Genomic DNA, 8742 nt, shown 5'->3' with positions numbered 1-8742 from the left:
TGAGGAAAAGTGAAACTAGACAGGTGAGGATGTCTATTCACGGTATGCTGCGCCGACCGTGATAACTGAGCTTCTCACTTCGCGTGTTGCTGCTGGCAAATAGCATAGCTCACACTGATCGTCTCCCGCGATCAGCTTCCTTCTCAATTTTCAGTTGAGCGACTCAAATGAAAGAGCGTTTCATGCGCTTCCAGAATACTTTAGTAGTCCTGGTAACGTATGTCACATGGACGGAAGAGGGGCCCGTTACATCGCACAGAACCGTCGTCTGGCTCAACTGTTTTGTCCGCGCACATCAGTACGGTGACTGTAGCCTGCATCTTGAACAGCAAGAGATATGGTCTTTTGGCAACACTAGTGAGTTCGGCCTTCTATGGTCTTAACTTCTCGGTATGCAGTGGGTTCTTTTTCCATGAACGTATGAGTCTTAACACGAAATTCAGAAGCGGCCGGTACAATTTTTCCCTAGCGCAAGGGTAGATGCATGCAATTGTCTTTCAGTGACTCTTTGCAGGTGGTTTTGTTTTGTGACCCCTGAGGCAACCTCATTTGAATGAACAGTCGGAAAACAAAAGGAAGTGTCTCAAAGGAGGCGGTATGTCGATGTACACGGTATTTCGAAGAGCCAGTCAAGTGCCCGCGGAACCGTTCTGGACCAGCGACAGCTCGACACGGTGTGTGTCCGTCGGAGTAGTTTTTATTTCCCCAGCAAGTCCTTCAGTTAATCGCCTAGGATCCTCTTATTCTGCTGAATCAGGCATATATGACTTCTAGTCCGCGCATGTTCCTTTTTCGGGGGGCTGGATGTTCGTTGCTGACAGAAGTCCGCCGGTTCCGCATGCTAGCGGCGGGCGTGTGAATCTTATGTTGCTTTGTGGAAACTGTCACAGCTCCCTGTCTACCGTTTCGTGGAACCCGTGACTATGTCGTTTCATAGCGGCTGCATGGCAGTTCATTTCGTTCTGGAACTGTATTTCTCCTCTTACATGCTGATGATGGGGATGATGCCTGTGCCTACCGGTCGTGGTTGGGGTTGCCCAAACCACATTTTGTGTCGAGGCTCTTCGAGGACCTGAAGTGACCGCCTGCTCTTAATAGTGCATCTACGCGTTCACCAGTTTCTCCTGCCCCCTTAGTTTTCCTCTACCCGATACCACTGTTCATCTCTGGTGGGACTGCGAAGGGTGCAGTTGCTGCAAAATAGATCAAATAGCGCTACACTCACTGCGGGCTAATAGCCCAGGGTTTGTCAACAAGGCTCATCCTCTCTCTCTCGAGCACGGAGACCACATCGCGTACCGAAGAGAGCTATGCGCTTCCACGATTATGGGATCGACGGTCCGAGTGAGGCATGCAGCAGCGGCAGCACCGGACAGTGTGTTAACACGTTCCACGGACGACGGAGACGGCGATGCAACCACTTCTCCGTTCCCTTCAACCATAGAGCTACCAAACATGCATATGCGTACTTGCCAAGAGGCCGGCGATGCCAGGGACCTATCGCGCAGCCCGGCAGACGACAGTCAAACAGCAGAGGAACGCATCGGGGAATGGCCGAATGCGAGGCGGAGACGAGTGGAGTCTAGGGGAACGAGCAACTGGACGGCAGTTTATGGAACAAGCAGCAGCGCCGATTCTGTACCACTGTGCGATCAGATGTCCTCGGGAGCGAGCAGGAGCCCCGTTGTTGTTCTTAGTGGGCAACCTGCGGCGTTGGCAGAACGAAGCCCCGCCAAAAATAGGGATCCGCCAGATGTCGTTATTGTCACAAGCGACGAAGATGTAGTTGAGGAAGCGTATTGTTTGGTCTCTGACGACGAAGTCGTGATCACCGGAACGAGTCAAGGTGGGACAAGAGCACCTAGGTCTGAGAGTGTCGCGGGTGCAGATAGAGTAAATAGCCGGCCCCTGAACGGTCAACACTACAGAACATGGCGGGAGCAATTTTCCTCGAGCCTGCCCGTTCAGTCTGGCGCGGCTGGAGAAGCTCCCACCTTCTACCCTCTGCATATCCCGGGCCGGCGATCAGATGTTCGTTCCTTGACGGAAGCCCCCAGTGAGCCCGTGGTGGCCGGCGCCGCTGACGGCTTGCCCAGGAGATCCACTGGATCTCGGCCCAGCGACCAGGCGGATGCACGGGCGTTCCTTCGGAGAACACCTGGTCGCCGGCAGCAAGGACATGCCTACCATCACGGGGTAGAAGCGTGTCAGGCTCCTGGGCTGTTTCAACAGCTCAAAGAAGCGGACCGGTGTCTCGCGCGAGCCCGAGTAACCGTCCAACGTCTCCGACAGGCGGAGAACGAACTTTTCAGAGAGAGGAGAGAACTCGAGCAGCGACACAATCAAGCGGTGTGGCGGTCAGTTCCTCGATCGAGTGGGGGGACAAACCACCCACTACAGTGGCGAGCTGCGGAGCTCGCCTCATGGGAGCAGCGTCTTGCGTGTGTTCGAGCGCAGGCCGCAGCAGCACGGCGCAATGCTGCTGAAGCAGGCGTTAACGTTCGAAGGTTGCGGCGAAGACTTTGGGCCGAAGAAGGGCGACGACGTCTTCACGGAGTGGGTCGTCGGGACGTCGTCAGTTTTCCGACCTCAGGAGCCTCGGCACTGACACAAGAATGTAGTCGCCGAAGAACGCGTAGGGAAACGGCACATGAAGGTCACAGTCAGCGTGAAGTGCAAGCAGTGGAGGCGTATGCCGGCTCTTCTCCCAGTGATCCGCCTCATGAAAGTCATATTCTTCTTGGGTGGGCGTTGCTTGAGGACGCGGGGTTCTCTCCTTCTGTTACTTTTTCGGAGGACAAGCTGTCCGAGGAGCTTATCTCTCGGTTACCCTGCGTTATATACAGAGAACAAGACACAAGCTGTCAGCGAACCCAAAGTGCAGAGAGAAACAGTGCTGGCAGAGCAAGCGCCAGTGCAGAGACAGGGCGTGTTGGTGACTGTAATGAGGTGGATGTAAACGGCTCCGACAGCAACGAAGGTGGACGGTGTGCCATATGTATGGATGCCTACAGAGAGGGTGCTTCTTTGAGGTATCTACCCTGTTTCCATACGTATCATCAAGCATGCATTGATGTGTGGCTGTCCCAGAATGGACGATGCCCAATTTGTAAGGAAAACGTTTTGTCCTTGATGGAACTTGCAAACCCAGTGGCGGCAGGTGTACCCGTCGAGCACGTCGAGTCACAAGGAATTGCTGTAGAGTAAGTCTGTATTGGGTATTGCGTCTAACAGGAAGTGTGTGGGTGCCTTTTTCCGCTGAAACTATAAACGATTCAAATTTTCCGAAGTACGAGTCACGCGTGCGTCAATCGGCGTGCCATAAAATGGCGACTTTGGTGGTTAACGTCAATTTACCCCTTGTTTAGTTGAATTGCCTTCAGGTCGCTTTTGCTTTCAAGGTAAGCTCCAGACGAATGTTACGTTCTTTTACTGGGGTGCGCAGCAGTGGACCACCAAAAGTGAGACGCACAGTACCAATGGATAAGGGCTCGTTCACGTTGTATCGCATATTAACGGGGAGGGGCATCGAGGCATAGTAGGTGCCTCCTTCGCAGTGCTAGAGGGATGAGCTGCTGCCCCGGTAGCATATATCGCGATCTGCAAGATGCACTCTGTTAGTGGCATCTCCTCTCCATGTTTAGAAGAGCAAGATAGAGAACCGAATGCAACTGATAGACGCCAGGAGAATTTGTGAAAATCTCTACAGCCACACACCGGAACGGCTCACCCCTGTTACCCCTGCGAGAAAAGCACAATTCGGAACTCCACAGCAGCGGCCGCCCGGAGTGGCTTCACGAATACGAAGGTAATTTAGGAGGCAGCATGACAAGCCTGCCGCACCGCAGTCCCTCTACGAAATAGGAATGCAGTCGAATGTTGCCAGTGGAGTGCCTGAAGCGGGTTTTTTCAAACGAGGTGAACTAAGTTGTTTCCCGAGGCGCAAACGATGCTAGCACATGCTATGGGCTTCAGCGTGCACGCCGTAACGACAGTAAAGCAGGTCTGTTGTAGAACTTTGTTCAGCGAGAGGGAGAAAGTCCTATTGCTTCTGACCTTCCCCACGGGGAGGTCTCCTCGGTGAGGACTAGATGAAGTGCTGGCGCGTGGCACATCCCGTTCCGCCCTCCAAAAAAGCAACACATCCGAGTGCCATGGTCGCTCTTGGTACATCTCTGAAAAGGTGCCGTATTCCTGCGTAGAAAATTGCCTCGGTACTGTAATTAAGCGAACTTAGCATATTGTCGACCACAGGCACTACTTTTACGTACGGCCAAAAATCAGAATCCACTCGATACGGTGAACCTTCAGTACAATACCATGTTGCATGCTTGCTAATTGCTATCGGAAAAGTGCAACTTTCAAATGCCTTTTGCACGATCTCTTTCGACTTGGCAAATGCCCAGAGGACGTTCTTGGGAAAGTGTCGCGCCGAAAATGGGTTTGTAGTTCCACTTTTACAACGTGGAGTGCGCCAGTCTAGCAACGAGGAGAAAAGAGCTTTATAGGGAAAAGTATGGTTTACATAGGTCAGTGCAGTTCCGTTTTCTTCAGTTGTCAGTAGTCTTCCGCATGAACATGTGTGAGAGTGTGGACACCTTTTGACTGGCGACGCTGCGCCATGAATTCTTATCAGTTGAACGGGCAAAAAGGTACAGCCGAGATGGCTCTATGCGCTTTTTCACACGTACACTGTCTGTGCACAGAACATGCCACACTATAACACCGCATGTCAACGGCCAGATACGATGGCCCGCCACTACATCTCGCGGGTCTCGTGAGCTACCTGCGTCCGAGGTACGGAGAGGGCATATGAACAAAGTTGAAACAGCGGAGAAGATGAGACCATGCTGAGCCAAGTATTAATGCCTCGGATGACAGCTATTCGGGCAATCCCGTATTCAGCCAAGACACATCTTCGCTACAAAACACAGCACGGACACACTCGCTTTTTTCCCCAGATTAATCCTGAATACAGTTTGTAAAACGCCTGAGGGCGTTGAAGGGCGTTGCCAGCCGCCACAACGTCATGCCTGTAATGTTCAACTGGCAAAATCACGGTTTTTGACTAACAGAACAGAGCGCATACTCATGAGTAGCGCAGACACCAGAGAGGCAATTGCACTAGGCCCAACTCTACGATGCCGCGTCTGCCGCCAGTCAAAATCCCTGCCCTCCTGCTTCTGTGTACACACTCGAAATCCGAGATTGATTGGTTGAGGAAGCTGCTCCTCTGGCTTGAGAGATAGCCACGTGAGATCTCTCAGTTCCTTCTCAGAACAAGTCTTCATTCATTTCTTCTCATTCAGACCTTCTTTCGCAAGTCGCATCCACTACCCTCTGGCGAAGGCCACTGGCAGTAGATGGTTCACTGCGTCCTTCATCGCCCTGTTCTGCTCCGACTCTCGAGCGATGACTCGCGCCTGCGTCTGCAGAAAAAGCGACAGATGCTGCTTTCGCGGCTGCAGAGGAGGCCGCAGAAGCAGCAGCGGCGACAACCTCACGCGCAGCTCTTGCTGCTGTGGGCAAGTCGAGAGAAGTCGGTGAGCACGACTCAACATATTTTGGAGCCTGGTCCTCCCCTTCCTCAACCGTGTCTTTTGGAAGCACGGATTCGGAGGCACCACTCGAACACATGGCTGCAGCGTCCGCGGGTGTCATAGAGAGCGGAAGATCGTGCACACTCCTTTCCTCCTCTTCCAGCACTTGCGCACCAGATTTTGAGATCGAGGGAATCGTCAGGGTGTCCGAAGGTGATGAGGAAGGGCGGCGACGCGTGAGACCTGATTCGTCAATCTGCTGCCGGGACTGCTGGTCCTCGAACTGCAGCGCATGCTGAATGAAGGCTGCGATGCGGTCGTAGTAGCTTTTGCCTCCAATGGCCCATTCCCAAGTGTCATTGTGACCTCCGAGGGGCACGTCTTCTTTCTCCTTGAGTGGAGAAGGGCACAGCTGATAACAACACATCCGAGAACCAACGTGATTTTGAAAAAACGGTACGTAGCTTGAAAGCAACACAGAGGTTTTGTTACGATCAAACAGATGACAGTACGAGACTTCACAGAAAATTCACCAAGCTACAGAGTCATCGGACCAGATATGTGTAAAAGCATTCCCACGTTAAGTGGAAATACTCATGAGATTTACGACAAAGTCGTGTGAGTTCAACGCGATGCCAGATGACCACGCACACACCGACGGTGTTGGTCGTACTGCAGCAGCCAACTTGCTCTCTCTTGTGAGCCACCATTCAAGTATCTCAAAGGTATTTTCTCTCCACGTGTTAGCGGCGGCCACGGTAGTACTTAAGGGGGAGCGACAATACGTGTCATGTTCTGACTCTCCAGAGATTATTTCCACCGTCTTTCTCACTTCGAAAAGTTTTTTCATGTGACGTGTTGGCACGAGCTCATCTTTCTGCCCACTGATGAACAAGATTGGCAGACGGAGCCTCTGAATTTTCTCCCCGTTGTCCATGTACAGTCTCTGAAAACACAGAGAGCACACAGCACGCGGAAGCTCGTCACTTTTCCCACGCTATACGTTCACCTGGCTGCGGCAAGTTTATGCTTGTTCTGTCAGATGCCTGAGTCTCCTGTTGTATGATGGCTTAAGGCGCAGTTCCACACTCACCTGCAAGATTCTCACAGTGCGCTGGAACGGCCGAAGGAGTGGAAAAACGACCCAGACCATATCCAGTAGTGAAGTGAAGGTATTCTCCACAATGACGCCTCGAACCTGAAAACAATACGAATCATGCAGCATGTGATGACATAAATGGTCGTATTCTAGAACTCCTCTTGCAGCAGGTTGTCCTGATTTGTGAAATCATGCCCCGATTCCTAACGCCAGCACATGTCGTTTGTTTTACCCACCTGGTGAGGTCTCTGCACCGCTAGGTCAATCGCAACGGCGCCACCAAGACTTCGTCCAAAAAGGAAGATCTTGTTTGCATCGATATGTAGCTCATTTTGCCTCTCGACTAGCATATCCAGGGCTGCTTCACCATCTCGGTAGACTCCAGCTTCTGTCGGAGATCCCTCACTAAATCCATATCTGCAATGTGCAACACATACGCGAGCCGTTCTGGGTGTGAACGGACCTCTTTCACACATCCACAGATTTGTCGCTGCACTGTTGATGTGAGACACTTTCAGCATCTAGCAGCGACAGGCGTTCCTGAACTAAGCTAATTACTTCCTTGCACAGCAGCAACTGACAGTTTCACATACGCATCTCGAAAGTCTCGATGTTCGACAGAGCACTAATCCCAGTGACACCCCCGAAAAGAAACCTGCGTCCCTTTATCACACCCCCATCAGACCTCCTGTTCTCTTTTCCGTAAACCCGAATTCGTCTACACAAGGTTCCGGCACGAAGTACTCAGCTCGACTCAGGCAGTTCTGGCATCATAATCTTAAAGCTTCAGTTTGCTTCTCGCTTGTTGAACCTGAACCTTACCCACGATACGAGACGATGAGAACATTAACGCCGACATGCTTATACAGAAGCTCGACATTTGGCAGCCGAAACCCGACATCTGTTCAACAAGCAAAGACGGAACATATTGAAGTTGTGACTTCCCGCACAATGAAGAGAGACAAAACTACTCATCGCAATACAGAATTGTTCCGCAGAACACATGACCCTCAATATGAGCGTCTGGCGCTAACTTACTTCCGGCATTCCCGTGGAAAAAGATCAAAGTGGGTGCATGAGCTGCAACTTGCGGTAGCTTCTGTTTGATAAGCCAACAATGGAGCTTCACGCCATCGACCGTTCTCAGCCATAGCTCCTCGAAGGGTAAACCCCGCTCAGCAGGGCTGCGGAGTCCCTTGGGATTCTTATCCGGTGTTTCAAACCCCTGCGGCACCCCCGGATAGAAGAGCAACTTTTCTTGAAAGTACCAGAGAAGTACTACCATACAAAGGAGTATGAGTCCTCCTACCCAAGTCGCCCGGGCGGCAAACCCAGCGATAGCTAGGAATATGGACGCGGCAGGATTCGCCGCTTCCCCAGAACCAATCTCGCCACTCTCCATTTCCTACGAAGGAAGGAAAGTTGCTCAGAGCAAAAAGATTGGCTTGCCAGAAAGCGTGCAGAGAGCTTTCGGAAGGGAAGCAGAGGCACGTAGGCGACACTCAGCAAGCTGGGCGCATAGCCAACAACGTGACCCACGAATCCACTACTCCAGCCTAGAGCTGCATAGCTCTGAACGTTGGGGCCCGATTGTTGTACCGTCTTCAGCCCCAGGAGAGACGCCTTCTTTGAAAGAATGTACCATCAATGGAGAGGGCTCTCAAGGAAATGCATAGACATTGGTCGCCGCTGAGATTCAGGTCTTCACACTGAAAATCACTGATAATGTTGGGTCGAAGCCCTTCTTTCACCTTCCTTCGGCTACAAACAGACACAAAGCACTTGGGTTCATGTACCAGTATGCCGTGGTTCCAACCAAGGAAGTTAAGAAAACGGGAGATTTTCGCCAACAAATGCTGTTAACCACCTCCAACTCGCGCTCTTCCATGCTTCATTGGTACCAGAGGCATCGAGCAGGCAGGCGGCAGCGGCAGTGTGCGCTTTTAGGCCTTGTTTGAGGGAAGGACAAGAACACAAAATTCATAAACGGCAGAGAGGAGTCGGCACGCATTAGCATGCCTTCCACAGTAACGGTAATTTTGAAGAGAAGGCAACATCCGTATCCTCCAATGCACAAACTCATAAGCAACCAGACGGTGGGAT

General features: G+C 51.9%; 2 protein-coding genes across 2 annotated transcripts; one reads left to right on the top strand and one right to left on the bottom strand.

Moving 5' to 3' along the window:
* The first annotated feature begins 561 nt into the window (after positions 1-561).
* Positions 562-2768, top strand: TGME49_254700 (hypothetical protein). Its single transcript, XM_002369483.2, has 2 exons — positions 562-2357; positions 2458-2768. Exons 1-2 carry the CDS (start codon positions 1327-1329, stop codon positions 2606-2608), a joined length of 1182 nt encoding a protein of 393 aa, XP_002369524.2. The 5' UTR covers positions 562-1326; the 3' UTR covers positions 2609-2768.
* Positions 2769-4489: 1721 nt separating this feature from the next.
* On the bottom strand, positions 4490-8710 carry TGME49_254690 (phospholipase/carboxylesterase). The gene is made up of 6 exons (XM_002369482.2): positions 7678-8710; positions 7462-7540; positions 6876-7056; positions 6634-6738; positions 6373-6486; positions 4490-5952 (listed from the first exon to the last, which is right to left on the bottom strand). Exons 1-6 carry the CDS (start codon positions 8039-8041, stop codon positions 5302-5304), a joined length of 1494 nt encoding a protein of 497 aa, XP_002369523.1. The 5' UTR covers positions 8042-8710; the 3' UTR covers positions 4490-5301.
* Positions 8711-8742: the final 32 nt, after the last annotated feature.

Source organism: Toxoplasma gondii, chromosome III, assembly GCF_000006565.2.
Source record: "Toxoplasma gondii ME49 chromosome III, whole genome shotgun sequence".
In the NCBI taxonomy this organism is placed as follows: Eukaryota; Apicomplexa; class Conoidasida; order Eucoccidiorida; family Sarcocystidae; genus Toxoplasma; species Toxoplasma gondii.
Note: the sequence above shows the minus strand (reverse complement) of the source record. Positions and strands in the feature narration are given on the sequence as shown.

What these genes read in the sequence shown, in the direction of transcription:
- TGME49_254690 (XM_002369482.2), bottom strand. Translation starts at nt 8,041, where the DNA reads ATGGAGAGTGGCGAGATTGGTTCTGGGGAAGCGGCGAATCCTGCCGCG. An exon ending in CTCATCGTCTCGTATCGTGG is followed by an intron (nt 7,057 to 7,461) that starts GTAAGGTTCAGG and finishes TGCACATTGCAG; the next exon opens with ATATGGATTTAGTGAGGGAT. An exon ending in GCACTGTGAGAATCTTGCAG is followed by an intron (nt 6,487 to 6,633) that starts GTGAGTGTGGAA and finishes CTGTGTTTTCAG; the next exon opens with AGACTGTACATGGACAACGG.
- TGME49_254700 (XM_002369483.2), top strand. Translation starts at nt 1,327, where the DNA reads ATGGGATCGACGGTCCGAGTGAGGCATGCAGCAGCGGCAGCACCGGAC. An exon ending in CACAATCAAGCGGTGTGGCG is followed by an intron (nt 2,358 to 2,457) that starts GTCAGTTCCTCG and finishes GTTCGAGCGCAG; the next exon opens with GCCGCAGCAGCACGGCGCAA.